Source organism: Manis javanica, chromosome 14 (genome assembly GCF_040802235.1).
Source record: "Manis javanica isolate MJ-LG chromosome 14, MJ_LKY, whole genome shotgun sequence".
In the NCBI taxonomy this organism is placed as follows: Eukaryota; Metazoa; Chordata; class Mammalia; order Pholidota; family Manidae; genus Manis; species Manis javanica.
In genome coordinates this window covers 84,359,763-84,378,441 of record NC_133169.1, presented here as the reverse complement: position 1 = coordinate 84,378,441, position 18,679 = coordinate 84,359,763, and the positions used below count along the sequence as shown (strand labels likewise).

General features: G+C 46.4%; 1 protein-coding gene across 2 annotated transcripts in view; it reads left to right on the top strand.

Moving 5' to 3' along the window:
- SPOCK1 (SPARC (osteonectin), cwcv and kazal like domains proteoglycan 1) overlaps window positions 1-18,679 on the top strand; it is a 466,123-nt gene that overhangs the window by 431,605 nt on the left and 15,839 nt on the right. For both annotated transcript variants that reach the window (XM_037016497.2, XM_073221675.1), the window contains one exon: window positions 16,055-16,171. In XM_037016497.2, the coding sequence (XP_036872392.2) occupies window positions 16,055-16,171 (117 nt within the window). The remainder of the gene's footprint in view (window positions 1-16,054; window positions 16,172-18,679) is intronic.

Genomic DNA, 18,679 nt, shown 5'->3' with positions numbered 1-18,679 from the left:
GTGGGCTGATGTGACTCTAGCTCTGCCATTTATTGGCTTGACCTTAAATGTGGGATGTCACTTCCTCTGGCTCACAACCTGGGGCATGGATATGAATGAAACACTACCTCATAGACAATCGGTGTGATGATTCAGTGAGGCCATGCTTGTGTGTATAGTACCTGTCATATAAGCTGTCAATGACAGCCAGAAAAACAGCCACTTAACCTCCCTTAGTTTCAGTTTCCGTGTCAGTAAGAAATGATGACTGATGAGTTATCACCAGGGTTTAATGAAAAGGCAAAGTGCTAGCCAGCATGGTTCTTGGCTATAGTCAGTGTTTAATATATGGCGGCTCTTAGGACATGATGCTACTGCTGGTGTTCATACTGGTGAAAGGGACCCAAGCTGAGCTGCGCTGGCCCACCTGTCTCTTAGAGTCCACAGCTGGCCGTTCAAGGACTGCACGATAGTGGGGCCTTCGGATGCTATGTCTGCAGACGAATGAGCCACCTCTGCTCGGGTTGCGGATTGGAACCCCTCAAGCCCAGCGCTCTGCCCTGCCCAAGAGTTCTAAAGTCCACAATGTTGGCTTCTAGGGCCCCTCGTAGGGTGATGCTTGTAATTACATTTTCAGTGCAATTTCTTGCTGATGAGATATCAGAAGGGACCGAGACAACAGGTCTTAGTGGATAATGGAAAAGGGATGTAATACACTGCAGTGGCTCTTTAACTAGTGCAATGCTTTTTGAGCTCAAGGTAGATCTAGAATTTTCTGTCTAGGTAGGCCCAGGGAGAAAGCCTTATGCTGGGAAACTTTGTGGAACCCGAGGAGTCACAGCGGAATTGAGTTGGAAATGCACAACTTCATCACACCATGAATTCAATCTCAAGGCACGTTACGGGCTGTAATTCTTTGAAGTCCTTAGAGACCCCTTAGCACCATTTAAAATTAGCCCTGTTCAAATTCTGCTCATTCCCACCCTGTGCTCTACATGATAAACCATTATTTTCCACTTGTATTGAAGTCCAACTGTTCTTACAAACCAGTAATTCTGTATTCCTTTCAGAATGACTCTATTGCTCTAAAATTTACTTGGAAGGTACCTTTGTTTTCTTCAATGCTCTGAAGTGTGAAGTCTACGTAATTTGCTAAGTGCATCATGTTTACATATGCATAAGCCAGTTACCTCCAAATCACCATCTCCTGCCTGCGCTACTGGTTGAATGCTTACGAAAAATGGAGCTTAATTTTCTGTAAGCAGTGTTCCATGGTTTCCAAATAAGCTCTCGAAGACACAGATAAACCAAATTACTTAGTGGTAACTACCCAGACAGGAGTGAGAAGCCAGTACTGCAGCAGGCCAGGTGTGTGGAGTCCTAGCATCTCCCAGTCACAGTGGGAAAAGACATGAAAGTGAGAACCCAGAGGGGGCCCTGGTGGCGGCTGGACTGGCTGAAGCCAATCTGCAAGCCCACAGGCCTGATTTCAGCCTCTGGAAACCTGAATCCCAAACTACCAGGCTTTCTTGTAATTCTTCCCTCGGGCAGGGGGAGGCAGTGTGATATCGGCGGTAGAATCAATTAGGCCATCCTCCCCAAAGCAGGTCAACACAGGTGGGGAGAATGGGCTTGATTCATCTGGTCCTGGGTTCAGATGCCAGCTTTGGTGAGAAGGGGCAATGTCTCTGATCTGCATAGGCCAGGCTGTTTCTGGATGTGAAGAGGAGATAAAGGGATCACCTCCCAGGCATCCTAAGGCTTCACTGACACAAGGGGTATCTCTGTATACAGCCAGCATCATCGAGTCAGGGACACAAGTATTTCATCTTGTCCCCCTCCACCTGATGCAAGTCTTTGGATGGAAGTCATTTGTTGTAGTGGTTACAGCTCTCCCCCTCATCCTCAAAGGCACACACTGGTCACTTTCTTACTTGGCCTGTTCCTTAGGTTTATCCTTGGTGCTTTTATGGTGATGGAAGCAGTGTCTCACCTAGCTCAAAGTATTCGCAGCGTTGGGTTTGTGCCTTCTGCAAACATGTCTCCATGCCTACTTTTAAGCAGACACTTCCGGGAGCTGAGGAGAAGTACAGATGTGACAGCCGCAGAATTCTCGCTGGGTCAGTTCAAGGAGGCCAGAACCCGCGCTGCAGGTTGTGCCACAGCACAGAGAAGCAGAATGCCAGCGCACGGCCCTGGGGCCACCCGAGGAAGGGGCAGCTGAATCCTCCTCTGTGGGTAGAGAGAGGATTTCACAGATGAGCTCGTACTTGGAACTGAGCGTCGGTTCTTCAGGAAAGAATATTCTGGGGGAGAGAGTGGCTCAGGTCTTCACTGTTAAAATTCTACCAACTCAGTGGATGGAAAACCTTCTCCTCTTACAAATAAGGAGGGGGGAGAATGAGCACCAGACAGGGGTCCTGTCTTAATCGTGTTCATCCCCCCAGAGCATCTGACTCAGGGAGCGCTGGCATTGAATTCAGGCCTGCCCAAGGTCACGTGTCAGGAGGGAGAACAGCACACACGTTGCGTTGATTACAAAAATCCACATTTAGGGATTATTTTTCCCCCTTGGGTTAAAAAGAAGAATGTTAGCATGTGGCCTTAGAACGGATGGATAGGTGCAAACTGTCAAGAGTCACACAGCTAACAGGTCTCTTGGGGGGACCTTTTCCCACTGTGGGGCTGTGGCCCCCGCACTGCATTCGTTCATTCATTTGTTCATTCACTCAGCATACGGCCTCCTGCGTTGTTGCAGGCCTTGAGTTCAGTGCTGAGGAAACAAGTGGAGAGTGGGCACAGGTGCCTGTGCTCAGGAGCATTCCGCGTAGTGGGGTAAACAGACCAGGAGATAGACTTATATTTTTCAAAGCAGTATGTGTTCGCGTCATTACCTAGGAGATTTACGAGGAATGTAGGAGTTCTCCAGTCCTGCCTACCGTCTGCCCAGTGCCCACCTCCCAACAAAACAGAAGCCACTATTACTAGTTTTCTGTATGTCTTTGAAGAGATTCTTAATGCACATAGAAGTTAAGCACAAATACAGATTATTTCCCTCCTTTTATCACAGATAGTAACATATGAAACACTCTATTCTGTACTTTGCTTTTTTTTTACTTAATATATCTTGGAGATCCTTAGTATCATACAAATAGCTATCTCATTTTCCATTGGGGCTTAGGTGGATTTAACTACAGACATCTGAATTATTTCCAGATTTTTGCTATTTCAAACAATGCAGTAGTGGTCAGCTTTGTATATATTACTTCAAATGCATGTATTTCATGTTTATAGATTTTAGTCCCAAGGTGGAATTTTAGAGTCAAAATATCTAGCGACTTTTCTGCATCATGTTGCCATTATGATTCTTGCAGTCTACATGGAATTAGGTTTTTCTTTGAGACCCCAGTCTGAAAATAAAATCTTATTTCTTTTAAGAGGTGAATTTAACCCATTTAGATTTATTGGTGTAAAAAATTATGTGTGGTCCTATAAGCTGTATTATTTTTTGTTTTCTTTCATTTTTTCCCCCACTGGGTATACTATTTTCTTTGTGTGTGTGTGTGTGTTGGAAGTGGGAGAGGGCATGTGTATGTATAATTCTCCTGATAATCACAGATGTTATTTTAAAGTGTGATAAAATTAATAGTATTTTTCTCTCCTTCCCCTCTTTTTCTTCTATCACTTGACAATAGTTAATGGAGTTATCATTATCCTCTTAGGCTTTACCTTTGTTCTATTCAGTATATTCATTCTTCTATTACTTGATTTGTCATTTTTTGAGGATTTTTTCTGACCCCCAGACCACTATATATGAGCCACCGACCAACTCACCCTACTTTATATCTTCTCCCCCTCCTTTATTATGATATTTCCCCTTGGTAGTTGTATCATTTCTTCATCGTCCGGGCATATAGCACCGGCATTCTTATCTGTCACCCAGCTCTCCACCTTTGCTCATTCCTAAATAAATGCATTTCCCAAGTCATCTCCACAGTTGGCCACAGTGAGCCCTCTAGTAGCGCCTCTGCAGGGTTCCTGGGAACAGCCCTCCCTGAGCCACTGCATGCTCCAAATGGGTTTTCTGTAGTATTTACTCTCAGAAGGAAGCTCAGGTGCAGATAAAAGCCTTCCTTTCCTTGACTATCTTACGGCTGTTGCTTTACTGGCTTCTGGCTTTGAATAGAACTGTCTTGAAATCTGAGCACAGCCTTATTTCCTTTTTCTTTCAGGTTACTTGGGTATTTTTTCTGCTACTGTTAGTATTTCTTTATTTTTAAAATCCAGTAACTTTATCAGGGTATACCTTAGTATTGACCTTTCCAGGTCGATTTTCTCTAACAGTGTGCCTTTCCAGTATGTAGATTCAATTCTTTATTTCAGGAATGGTCTAATGAATTGTATTTTAAGTATATGTCCACTTCCACTATTTTCTTGTGCTTCTCCACGGGCTTGCATTACACCCAGGTAGGGATTCTTGCCTCTTCTCTATAGCTGTCATTCACTCTCTAATCTTCTGTGATTCCTTATTTCCTTTTCACGTTGCCCACTCTTCTCATTTCGGCCACCCTCCTTTCTTACTGAGAAAACTGAGTTTTCCATGCTGTCTGTACTCCCCTGTGCTCCTTCCCATGTGGCTTCATTTTTACGATGATTTCGGTTTTTCTTTCTGCTTCCTTCCTGGGGTCTAAACACGCACATGCCATCTCCTCTAGTTCTCTTCATCTCTCCTGTCGGCTCTTGTAGGCAGTTTTATTGTCTTTCTTTATAAAGGTGATTGTTTGATTTTAATCCATGGTGTTATACTTGGTCCACATCTTCCCCTTTTCCATTTTTCTGCTGAGTGTTCCTGCTCTTTTTCACAATTTTTCCTTTATATATATATATATATATATATATATATATATATATATATATATATATATATATATATATATATGTTTTATCAATGTACCAGCATCTTTTAAAAAGAATTATTGGAACAAGGTAGCCTTTAAGGGCCTACTTACTCAAGAGGAAGTTCTGTGGATGGAAGGGGAGCAAACCATCTGCTCGGTAGACGTCACATACTTTTGGCTTCAGTGAGTCACCAGCGGCAGATGGCTTCCTGCTAAAGTGGCTGCTCTGCACTGTCTTTTCTGTTTTTATGAAAGAGATCAGGCCTGAGAGGATTTCTCTCATCATTTGTGCACACTCTGTCTCCATTTCTCTTGCTATACTTTGGAGCAAGCCCCTTGCCTACAGGATGAACAGTTTCATGGGCCTTTGCTGAGACTGTGCCCCAGACCACTTCACTCATTTTCTGCTTTATTGTTGGGTTTTCTTCCTGTGCAACTTCTGCTTGATCCTGCCCTGTTTTTTCCTCCAGATCCCTTAGTTTTTGCTGAACAGGAAATGTCGGTCTGTCACTCCAGGAGGAACCCTTTGCCTGTCGGAAGCATATTTTTTTAGGTTTATTGGCTCACTTGTACATTTTCCTTCCATCTCAGTGGCTTCTGCTATATTGTTCAAAGTGAGGGATTATATCTCCTCATTTTACTGAAAATGGAATTTGATTCTTTCTCTGTTTATATTGTTGATTATATATGATATTTAGGAGGGGAAGAGGGATATTGCTGGCTTGTTAGACGTTAGATATCTGAACAGTCAATTTTGATCAGATATAGTAGTGTTTCTTAAAATGGTTATAGCCACTGTTTCACCTCTGTGTCAATTATATGGTCCTCTCAAGCTCTTGGGATGTCCCTTGAGGCTTGGGTGCCATACTCTTTGCATGCCAAGTCACTACGCCCACTCATGTCCCAAGGCTTCTAGAGTGGAGACAAATTTAGAGTGAGTTGCATAACCTAAAGGGCAAAAAGAATAGTGAGTCAAACACTGAACCTGGCAGGATTTGGAGTAGCTTAAGGTGCCCTTTGTGGTTTCAGGAGGCGGTTCTTCCTTAGGTCTTCCTTTATCTATCCTGATCTTCCATCCATTTCTCCAGCAGAATGAATATGCCAGGCTGCATCTCTACTGGCATCTCCAGGTCCATTCTGTTCTGGCCTCAGTGCCAACTGGGAGTTTTCAATCCAGCTCCAGCCTTCACCCTCTTACCCTAGATGCCAGACCTGGAGGTACTGGACCTTCATCACAAGAAGGGTGTGGTGACACCATCCTTCCTATCAGTCTATATACCCAAGTCACAATGTACCCATGTCACCATCTACTGTAGACCAGGAGAGGGAGCAGTGGTGGGGAGGAATTTACAGGAGCTCAGGATTATCTGCGTTCCGCCTAAATCTACTCCTGGTGCCCCACCTAGTCTGTGAATGAAAGTATGCCCATGACCTCCTGTGAACCCCAAATTAAAGAAGCGATCTCATGCTCCCTGCACATCCTCAGCCATCAGGGTCAGATTGCAAACGCCAAGGGTGGCATTCATGGTCCTCAACCAGTCCTTTGTGACTTCCTGCCCCATTGAATGACAATATAAGCTTATTTCATGTTTAAGGATAAAAACGTACATGCATGTATTGGTACTTTAGGAATTAACAAACATAGAAACTTAAATTACATTTAATAATGGCCAGATTTGAACACTAAATTTGAACAGATTAAACGGGACACAAATTACCAATTAGGAATGAAGATTCATCTTGTATGTACCCTAAAATTATGTTTTCTGTCACTAAAATCTTTGCAGATACAGGCTTATGTATCAGTCCTGTAACAGTCATTGTTACCTGGTCAGAAGACAGTCCTTGGAATGTATATGAACATTTATATAATGTGTAACATGTTGGAGTGTCTTTAGGCAGACATACAGAAGATCATATATGTATATATATCTTTTATATATATACACACAAACATACACTTACATGTTTGACCTTTATATATGTTTGTAATTTAAATTAGATCTAATCATGCTAAAGTTGGTGTGTTTTATTTGAGCAAAGCTAATCTTAAGTATAAATCAGCTTTAGAAATCATTTACCTCATTCCAATTGATTGCCTCCTCCTGGAAGCTTTCCCTGACTGTCATCAGACACTTGGGCTCACACATTAACAAAACGCTAAGTGAAGATACCACTTCTCTTGGCCTGACCCTTCATCTGCCTCTCTGCAGTGGCCCTCAGGTGGACCATCACCAGCCCAGCTCCTTTCCCTGAGCTCCGCCTGCCTCAGTGTTCCCAGCCATCTGGGCTGAGCCTGAATCCCACACCTTGTCCTGTAGCAGCTGCCGCTCAAGACCCAGAACAGCAGTTGTTGTACCTCCAGTCTAATCTGCATTAGTCGAGGGCGTAGGAAGTCTGGTTGGCCATGAAATCCTTCAGTAAGGCCTCTGGTTATGATGCTGTTTTCTACAGTACTCATTTATTCCAGGTTTCCCATGTAGAGAAATGCTTACCTACTACCTGGGAAACACAGTTAAAGCCCGGGTTTGGCATTTCTAGCCAATGTTTTGCATATTCGATTTTTTTTTTTTAGCCCGGAATGTGTAAATGGCTGTGGATTGTATTAGAAGTTTTAAAAGCTTATTTACTGTCGCTAACCTCCCTGATCTAGATTATTCAGGGGGAAATGTAAGTGTTACTCCACTAATGCTCATTCACAAATGTAGTGCAATGTATTTCTTTTTTAAGATGGAGCATTATCATTAGAATCAAGGGAAACATTAAAGTGTCCTCAAATCAGGTTACTAAGAATAGTCTTAATGGGCTTAAAAGGGAAATTTATCTGCCTTTGCTTGTAGGTTGTACCATTAATTAGTTTAACTCATCTTCCTCCAAGTTTTGTGTCAGTATTTTAAACTCTTCCAAAGACTGCTTTTTCAGAAGGACTTTATTAGCAAGCTCGTGTGTAACGGGGCCCTCATTCCTATGCTCATGCCTGTTTTTTTTTTTTATGCCTGTTTTTAAATAAATGATACATTCTCTAAGGATAAGAGAACATGCATATATACTGATGTTTTAGCCACTGAAAAGTAAAAGCTGGAATTACACATAATAATTCAATTTAATTTGTGCAGGTGTAACCTAGTTCAAATCTCTGTTAGATGACTGCCAATAAGAAATGGGAGCTCACCTTGAGTAAACTTTAAAAATCCCAGGAAGCTTCTGTTGTGTTTCTTGTCGTTAAAACTGCTTGTGGCTGGGGGTTCCCCATCTCTGAGCTCCTCGAGGTGTGTAGCACCAGCTCTGCCAGCTCCTGAAGGTTCCCTGGGGGGCATGGCGGCGGCTGCCTGTTGGCTCTTGCAAGCTGCATCTACTTGGTGAACCTTCACCACAACCCAGAGAGTGCGGTATGGTTATTATCTCCATTTTACAGATGAACAAACAGAGGCAGAGAAAAGAGGAGTCACTTACATGAAAAACAACTTGCACACTGGGAGCTGGTATTCAAGTCCAGGACTGTCAGACCCAGAAGCCTGACCTCTGAGCTGCAGTGTGGGCCGCCTGCTTGCGTGCAGACAAGGTGATGTGGTTCTGGCCCCCCGCACTCAAGGGCATGATCTTTGTCTGGCAGAAGAGGCTCTCAGCCTACTCTTGGGGCCCTGGGGGGGATCACAGTGCAAGCCTGGGGTTATGGTATGTGAGCAGATCAAGTGAACCTCAGATTAGGAGACTGGGGTTTGAATCCCATTTACCACCTGTAGGACCTTGGAGATGTTGTCTAACCTCTGAAAAACAACAGAACAGAACTGTATCTTGCTGGATTCAAGGGGTCACTTCATGTGAAAAATACCACGTGCATGGCCTTGATTCTCATTCTTCTCCATCTGGTGGGTCACCATGCTGCCCTGTGTCTACGAACGCAAGGAACAGCCATTGGTCACCGAGTGCTGAGCACTTAGCACATTCTAGTCTAGTCTGCAACAGCATGCGATGAGCTAGTTCTATTAGCACCTTCATTCTGCAGTGGAGAAAACTGAACATGGAAAGGTCGCTTGTCCAGTCTTGGCTAGGATGGCAGAGCTGGCATCTGAGCTCAGCTCTTTCTCCAGAGCCTAGTTACTCTCTCCTGCTGCCCCAGGATTGCTTTAAAGCAGAATGGCTCTGGTTATTGCTCCTAAAACTCTGCTAAGCAAAATCCACCCTTATCTACATGGATGCCAGTTTATTAGCATCCATGTCCCCAAGGGAGTTGTAGCCTTGCTCCTTCCCCACACCCTTTCCAAGCTCCCCCAGAGTGCAGCACCCCTCTCAGTGTCCCTGCAATATCCCCAACCTAGCGACACGTGCTGGGTGGTGGGCATGCAATAGCACAGGGGTCTCAGGGTCCCTGTGGGGAAGAGGAGCTGGCATGTGCTCAGAGGCTGCCAGCAGCCTGAAGATAATGTGGCAGAGGGATGAGGCCAGACCCTGGGCAAGGAGGATCCGGAAGGCATCCTCATGTTTGCTCCAAACCAGGCTCTGCCCAGCATCTAATCTCTGCCCTGAGGAAGGCTCAGCTGGACCTTTTACTGGAGATGCTAATTGCAAAAACTCTGAGTGCACTGATCCAGTGCTGCTCTGATTAAGTAATTATGCACAACAGCGCCTAGGAGGGTTGAAGGAGATTGGTTTGAAAAGGGCCAGCACCAGGTCTTCATTTCTGAGAGGCCTCCTAGCCTGCTCCAGAGAGAACTTCAGTCTGGCCCAGCTCTTTAATCACCTTCAGAGGCACTAAAGTTTAAATTAAACTTTGATTGTTTTCATATTAGCTTCTGCCAGAGCCCTGAGCTAAGTGTTGGTGAGGCCGGGGTGGAAGGGCGAGGTTGCCCCAAGTGACAGGTGGGGTTTTTCTCCTTTGGTGCTTCAGCTGAAGGATTTCATGAGTTGCAAGAGTATGTCAGTAATTGGTTCCCTAGCAGAGGTTCGCAGAGCTCCTGTGAGGCTTGTATCTCAGATTTGCCATTTCAAACACCCCCAACTGGGTGTTTAGATTGTGACACACAGACATACTCTCGCTCTATTTGATATTAACACTGTAGCTTTGAATACTGTGTTCCCCCATAACTCCACTTTTTATATCAACTCCTAAATATTTTTTATACCTCTGATTGATTCCTTTCTCTTTTCTGCCTAATCCTCTCTCAGGGCTGTTTAGAGTGTCCTTCACCCTCCAAAGTCATAAGCTGACACCAGCCTGGATCACCGGTTATGGCCCTTGTGAGCATTTTTCAAAGCAGCCTGGCTTTCCTGAATTCTGTCTCCTTCCTTCCAAAACCATTACCGATTTCGAAACTTTCTCACCAGTTCTTCACTAGCCCTTGGCTTTGTCTGAAGGAAGACAGAGAAGCCAGGGAAGATGGAGCGATGGGGGCTTAGGGGGCAGGCAGAGCCAGGCTACTGACACTCAAGCAAGCAGCAGTCCTCTTTCCAGCCCTACTGGGCTAATGCCCCACATGCAAATACTCATAATGAGAGCACCACTCCCTTCCTGCCTCAGAATCCCACCAGGGCTGCCGTCATCCTGCAACAGCGTTTCTGCCCTGTAGTCCACAGTGTCTCCTCTCTCCCGTCAGCTGGGTCACTCATGACGTACTCTGCGCTTTGTTTAAACACTTTGCATTCAAATCCAGTCTAGCTTGGGTAGAATGGGGAGAGGAGGCCCCAGGTAGAAAAAGTTGATCACATTTTCTTCCCAGAGCCATAGACCTTGCACAGAGGCTGCACATCCTTTTCTACACTTCCTTATTGCCTTTTGTTCATATTTCCAAACAGAAAGGAAAGCCCCCTGGGAGACACCAAATTACCCGGGCCCGTCTCTGCCTGAGCCCTGCGCGTCCCTGGGGGAGAGAGCTGTCTTTCCATACACTTTGGAATAATGTACACTGCTCTCTAATGAAGCCCCAGTGGCTGCACCGGGGACACATGCTTCTGGGGGTGTAACAGGAAGGCGCAGGCTGTCCCCCGCCTCCTGCAGGGTGGCTGCTCTTCCACCAGAGCTCCTGAAGGCGGGGGCCTGCCGGGCCCTGCACCCTCTCGCTCAGCCCGCTGCGTCACCCGCGCCGCTGGCAGAGCTTCCTTTACATGGGGGCCTCATAATTTGATTTTTATTCAACCCCGAGCTGACCAAGGGTAGTGATTACTTCAGGTAGCACTGGCTACCCACAAACCCAGTCAATCCAAGGGCCAGATGGGCCCCCAGAGACGGCCCAGCAAGGCGGCAAGCAGCCTGCCTCCCAGCCCCGTCTCTGCCACTTGAGAGCTCTTCGACTATGGGAGTTAGTAACTGGTGGGATCCTTCATTCATACATATTTCATGTATATTTCAGTACGTATATTTTGAAGGACTACCATGCATCTGTCCTTAGGGTAAGTGCTGAGATTACAGGTGTGGGGAAGTACGAGCTTTTTTCTTGGGAGAAGGGAGGCATCTACTACGAGCTGAATCTCTCAGACTTCTACTGACCCATCTATAGAATAGAGGAGAGATGCTATTTTTGATATCACAGGCATCTCCTCAGGCTTAAAAAAAAGCATAACAATAAAATTCTAACATTTTATGCAGACAGTTGGGAGATACAAAGGGGACCAGAAATTTATTGAGTCCCTGCTATATGCCAGTAGCTGTGAGCAATGTTTTACTGATACTACCTTACTCCATGCAATGATGCTGTAAGCCAAGCTATATTATGCCATTTTAGAGATGGACAAATTGAAGTTTACCAAAGGCAACAAGAGGGTTATTATACTCAGTTAATAACCATGTGTGGAGAGCTTTCTTCCTGCCAGGAACTGACTGGGTAAGATGCTGGGCCCTAAGGGCTGTGCCAGACTCAGAGGGTGTTACGCTGCTGTGAGCTAGAGGCAGAGAGGGACACTGGGTGAGAAGTCACAGATGTGACGTGTGCCATTTGAGGACAAAGACGCTCAAAGCATATGAAAGGGAAAACTCACCTTTTTGGAAGATTAGGACAATCCTCTGAGAGGAAATACCTTTCCTCTTCCAAAAAGCAGAGATCTGATGGAGGAATTGGCATCAGCAAGATTGAGAAGAGGTGTGCCTCCATAGGGTCCCCCGGGTCCCATTACAGAGTTTGGACTTGCCTGCAGGGTGATTGAGAGCCTCCAAAGCAGCCAAGTGGGGAAGTGACTTGATGGTTTTAGAAAGGTGGCTTTGGCCGCCGGATGCAGAGGGGGATGTGGGGAACCAGACAGGAGCCCGATTAGGCGGGAGGTAAGAGCGTGACCTGGACTGGAAGGAAGGGAGCAGGGGCAGCAATAAGCAGGGAACTTTCAGTAGGAATCTAGGAAGGCTCCCAGGTGTTTGCCCTGAGGATATGAGTGCCTGGTAGTGCCATCTTCCCACTGCGGGAGGAGGTGGAGGCGGGGTTAGCGGATCTCAGAGATGCCACACAGTGGCCACGCTGGTGCAGAAGGAGATTGTGTAAGAAGATGGGCAGTACGCTGTAGAAACCAGAGGGCAAATATGGAAACACTGAGAAATAGAATGCTGGGCAGAGACAACTGGGAGAATGAAAGCAATGAGAGCTAAACAAACGTGGGCTCAGGCTGTATGCAGGGAACAGAACGGAAGGTGGGGGAACACGCAGGATGGGCTGCACTCATCCGCAGCGGAAGGACTGCAGTGGCAAAGGGGTTGGCCTGCACGAGTGAACCAGACCCCTTCCTGCTGTAGTACCATCCTTTCCTCTGAAGAGGCGATGCTGGTGGTGGGTACCCTGCTCCTCTCACCAAGAGAAGCAGAGACTGTTAGACATCTGTCTCTAGGAATCCCAAGGACTGTCTGTCTCAGGGCAGCACGTGAGAATGGCAGGTGGAGACAGTGTTACACTTTCCTCCCCACAAAAACTACTTTTCCCCCGGGAAGGAACTGAGTATGTGGGAGGTATTCTTCAGTGCCCCCATTTCTGAAATCATTAGTCCTCAGCCCTTCATCCAGGGCTATGACAGGCCCCTTAAAAGGCAGGCATTTTCCTCGCAGTGCCGGCCTGTCTGTCGTGGCTAGAATCCCAAATCTGAACAGAAAGCCCTCCACAGGCTGTTGTCTTTCTTTTTTCTCTGGGTGTATCTAGCTCCAGGCCGACTGTGCCTGACTTTCTCCTCGCAAGGACCACTCAGTTGAGAACCCTGGGGGTGAACAGGGCCCAGTAACTGAGTGCCTCCTGCCTCCGAATTGGCTTTCTGATCACTCTCTGCCCAAGCCAGGGGCCTCTTGTGTGCAGATTTCTCCCTGAGTAACATTCACTTTTTTAAGACTCCAGGGCTGGATTCTATCAGCCATCAGGAGCCTGTGTGCTTTGGGAAGCCTGTGGGGACCCAACAGTCTTCTGAAGATACAGATTACCTGCATATCCAGCAGAGTTTAGTTAAACATGACTGATTAATTTATCGTGCAGTGTGAGGTGGGGATTCATTTCCTTTGCAAGTTGACTTGGCAATTTTGTCTGCTTTGAGAACACTTAGAATGGATGGTGTGCATGGCAATCGAGAAGAAATAGATGTTATTAATTTTCTATTTTCAAATGTGAGATTGACTATGGAGGCCACATCCCATCCCCCTCAGAAACACAGACCACATCCTCTCCTGCTCAGAGCCGTGCAACACCCGAAAGCCTGGGAAGGGAGAGCTGTCTCCCCACAAGGCTGCGAGCCGGGCCAGTAAGTGAGCGAGTGTGGTGCTCCCAAGGCCCTGCCAAAGCCACGAGTCCCAGCCATCGGCAACAGCTCCTCCCCCTTGTATTGGTGTACGTGGCTTAACAGGAGATGCTGGCTCCTGTCATCTGCAGGCTGTGACTTTATGCAGCCCATCTGTAAAGACTGAAGGGAGAGGAATGGAGGCACAACTTTGGATGTCAGGCCATGGTGATAGATTTCCAAAAAGCTAGGCATCCTAAAGGGATAGCCAAGTCCCTCCAGCACAACATTCTGTCCTGATGGAAATACTCTGCATCTGTGCTGTCCCATATGGCGTCACTAGCCACGTGTGATGATGGAGAACTTGGAATGGGGTGGGTGCTACTGAGGAACTAAATTTCAATTTTTATTTAATGTTAATGAATTTAAATGTAAATAGCCACATGTGGCTAGTGGCAGCTGTAGTAGACAAAATCAGTATCCATTTCCATCCATTTCCTGTGTGGTCAAAGCCAGTTTCCTTTAGGTGCGCCTCTCTTACTCGTATTCTCAATGCTGTGATGTTTGCTCTCTGCTTGCCTATAAATCTTGGATTTAAAAATAAGAACAGCGATACTGGCAGTGGTACTCATCGCAGCTGGCATGTGCCGAGTAGTGGCTCTGCCCCCTGTGCTGTGCTAAGAAATTACACACCTTGTCTAATTTCTAGTCTCATGATGACAGCCTGGGTTTACAGATGAGAAGCTGAGCAGGGAGAGGTGAAGGGACTTGAGTCGCCCAGCCTGTGGTCATGAATCTGGGATTTGTTTGAGGCTGGGTTACAGCTGTTAGACCCCCACCACCTGTCAAGAAGCTTCTCGGGGCTGTGTTCTGGCTGGTGTTTTAAGACAGAGTCACATCCCTGCTGTTGAAAGCAAGACAGGGTCTTGCCATGCACAACTTGGGTGTAAACAATGGCCCCGCACTCCCTGCTTTGCAGAATTTAGATTCAGATCCTGCCGGGAGTGGAGGCAGCACTTAGTGAGAGCGCTGGGATGGTGCAGACCCAGCCTGGGTCTGCCATGTCCCCCCAGATGGAGGGCAGGCGGGGTGAGGGGGACCTTTCCTGCCTGAGGTCTGGGAAGCTGGGCTCTCTTCCCCATCAAGCTCCAGCCTAAGGAAACATGGACTTTCCTGAAAGCAGATGAGGATTGTGAAAATGAGGACAGGATCTGTGTGACACTGTTTTCTGCGAGAGAAGATATACCCTGCCCTCTGCAAGGCAGGGTCACCCCAATACAGTGAGAGCCTGCATTGAAGCCTGGATTGGAGTTCGCGCAAGATTTACTCATTCACTGCCACCCCGTGCCTTCCAGTGGGAGGCCTTGGGCATTTGAAGTGGTCTGTCTGTACTGGTAGATTCCAGCCTTAATCTACGTCCCCTCAGCGCCACTGAAACATTCAGAACTGGGCTCTGTACTGTAACAACATTTTGCCTGGCTTCATCACAGCCTGCCTCTTGTAGCTTTAGAATACGGGAGAAGTGACAGTTGTGGCGTTCACTGCTTGTTCCCTTCTTACTATTGGGATTTGGCCCCTCATGTCGCTAATTTCTGCCCCTCCAGATGCTAAAGGCCATTTTATGCACTGCTGGATTCTCTGCCTCTTGTCAGGGGCCCACTGCCTGGGCCTCTGTCGGGACCTCAGTGCCCAGCACCAGGGGACAAGTGGGGAGCCAAGGGAGAGTGAGCTCCCTTCCCCGCACTGGGGATCTTTCCCTTCAAGCCTAGGCTCAGCGCTCCCCAAGACCTTCGCCTAGCAGGCACCCAGCCAGCCAGCCATCGGGGTCTGCCCCTTATTCTCAGAACATACTCACGAATGTTCCTTGGCCCTAATTCCTCTGTCACATCCTCAGAGATGAGCTGGACAGTCACACATGGACTCTTCCGTGAAGAAGGCCTCCATCTGTCTGCAGAAGAAAGTCAAACCAGCCTGTCAAAGGCCAGGAATATAGGCCACATCCACAAATACCAAACCTTAGGCTGAAAATGAAGTTAAGAGTCTGTGTTACCAGGGTCTTCTGGTGTCCCAGACAGCCTCTTCCAAGAGCATTAGCTATTGCCAAGTATGAATCTCTTGGCATGAGTGTGGTGGAAAATCTCATCTTATCTGGCAAATGGCCGTGGCAAGTTTTATCTGGTTAGCAAGAGGGATCCATGATGGCCTTTGGGGCTGATGCACAGCTGCGGGACCATTACAGCTTGGTTAACAGATCGACATAGTCCAAATTCAGCTCTGAAGGCTGCTGCTTGCCTGGAGTCTGGGTGCTCTGTCATACTCCATGACCTTGGGTAACAGCACCTTGGGGGTGTTTTCAAAGTGTGGGTGAGGAGTTCTATCGTGGTTGTATCACGGTTGGAGAGGAGGTTTGTTTTGAGCGTAGCTTTGGCTTTGTGTGGGTTTGGCGGAGAGCTCGCAAGAGACGGCCCGTGGACTCAGCCTGTCTTTCATTTGCTTTTCTCCAGCCTGCACAGACAAGGACTTGAGGAACCTTGCTTCCCGGCTCAAAGACTGGTTTGGAGCCCTTCACGAGGATGCAAACAGGGTCATCAAGCCCACCAGCTCTGACACAGCCCAAGGCAGTAAGACCACTTTACTCTCGCTAATTTATTTCATTTAAAATTCCACCATCTGTAATTAGACATTGTGGATTTAACAATAGCATTTGGAGGTGATCAAAGAAACACTTTGTTAAATGTGCATACTGAGAGTATGTCCCAGTTTGAGAAATATTACAATATGAAGGAGGGGGAAATCTCTTAGAACTGCAAATAATATACAACTTCTATTTTTAAAAATTTGGCAGAAATTGTCATACATTTACATTTTGGAAAATGTATTAGGTATATATAAAAATACCAAAAAAATCTATACCCCCCCAACCTTTTAACAACTCTAAGCATTTTGTGGTGTATACCTCGAATTTTTTTTTCCTTGACATACAGAAACCACGTGTGTGCATGTATGTACCACAGATACTTTACAGACTATTTTCTGGCCTTTTACCATTTAGCCATATACTATGAATTTCTTTCTGTGTTGTTGAGTACAGTCTGCTTTGCAATAGCTACAGAGAACTCTGTAGATATAACATAATTTATGTAATTCAACCTTTACTTTGCTGCACTGAAATTGATCCTGACATTCAGCTATTAGAAGCAAAGAACTTTGATAATCTATCTTTGTAAACATTAGTCAGACTGCATTTTGTTTTCCACAGAAACTCTCAGAGAAGTGTCTCCTCCCCTACCACTCTGCTGGCAAAATTCATACTCTGAGCCTCTTCATAAGCTGCAGGAAAAACTCAGAGTGGGTGTATGTATTTGTGCTCTGATGCCGTCTCTCAGTGCCTTAGACTCAAAGACCACTGGGTATCGGCTTCTCCTTCCTGTGCGTGATCAGCACAGAATGGCCTCGGCAGTGACAAGTGTTCAGATGCTTGGAGTTTTGCAACAATGTTGGGATCCAGAGTTTAACCAGCATCTAGTCTTCAGCCAGAATAAGAGTGATTGCCTTAATTTTTGCTTATTCTTTGCTGCTTGTAGCCAAAACTCCCAGTAGAGAACATTGATTGAGGAGACAATTCTTTCACTTGTTTAGATCTTTTATCTCAAGGGAAAAATAGATGGTGTTTGTCTCCCAGAATCTAAATATCGGAAGAGGGGTTCCTGGTTGGTCTGTGGGCAAGGGGAAGTAAGATGGCTTCTTCCCTCCCCTGTTGGAGGCTTGCTTGAGAGTTTGTGGGCAATTAATTCACAGATGGTCTAGAGAAATATTTCCCTGGGATCCTCCAAGAGCAGCAGGCCCTTGGGCTTTCTGCATAACCCTTTCAACAAAGAGTAGATTGATGCGTGGAGAGCTGCTCCTGCAGCTACGGGTCCCGGGAGACTCCTTCTGCAGGCAAGTCGGGAGCCTTTGAAAGACCTGCCCTTGGCCAGAAGCAAATTGAGTCCCTGAAGAGGCTTTTAGGTTTGATGTCCTGAAGCAACTGGAATGAAAGCAGTAAACAGGAATGAATGACACTGGTTAGCCCGCAAGGCCACAGGAGGGAGAGGTGTTAGTGTCAGCCAGCCAGTGCTGTAGGGGAAACTGTGGACTATGCTTGAAGCTCTACATGCTTGGGGACAACAAGAAGGGCCTGCTCTGTTCCCCCCTCCACCCAGAGGTATCAGATACAGGGGCCCCTCTTCTGGAAACTTCTAAATAGGTGTGGGGTGGGCTTGACCTTTAGACTACTGCCTAACCAGCCTTGTGCTTCCTTTTGGTGGTCAGCCAGCAGTAACTCCTCTTTCCCATGTATTCAAATGTTAATATCCTATAAAATTGATGCATCTCATATAAATTTCCTATATAAAAGTGTGGAGTCATTTAGCATCAGTGTGAATGATCTTCCCTTACGTGGTAGCCCCTGGGGACATCATCACCACAGACTCTTCCATCATGACCTTCAGTCACCGAGGCCACGCTATGTCCCATGGTCTCTCTCTTCTTAAAAAAGGGGGTGTTTTCTAAGATGTGTTCTAAGATATTCAAAGCAATACATTTTAAAATGGAAAGATTTTATGTTTGGAGAGAAACTTTGCAGTAGCTAGAAAAGCTGCTCTCAACACAAAAACTTTTATTGAGCACCTACTATGTGTGTACTGGCTGAGGCCCCTTAAGGGAACAGTCTTTGCCTCAAGGCACTTAGAGTCTAAGTGACAGACCTTGGCAATGAGAGGAAGTCAGGGTTCTTGGAGACTCAGAGGAACAGGTGTTACGTATGTTTTACTGGCCTCTGGACAGGGAAAATTCCTTTGTAAAGACACTTTTAAAAAGGATGAGTATGCTTTGCTCTATCTTATACTCGGCTAAACAGGGGCTCCTGGTATGCATGGAGGAGCCCCAGAAGAGGGAACTGATCCCATCAGGGCCCTCAAATGCAGTCACTGTATCACCCCCATCCCCAGACATGCCACCCAAGCCAGAGGATGTCGTCCATCTAGGAGGACTGTGAGTCAGCCCTGGGAGTGGAGGGATTGAGGATATAGACTCAGGGTTGGGCTGTCTGGGTTCGAATCCCAGCTCCACCATTTTATGAGTTTGAGCTT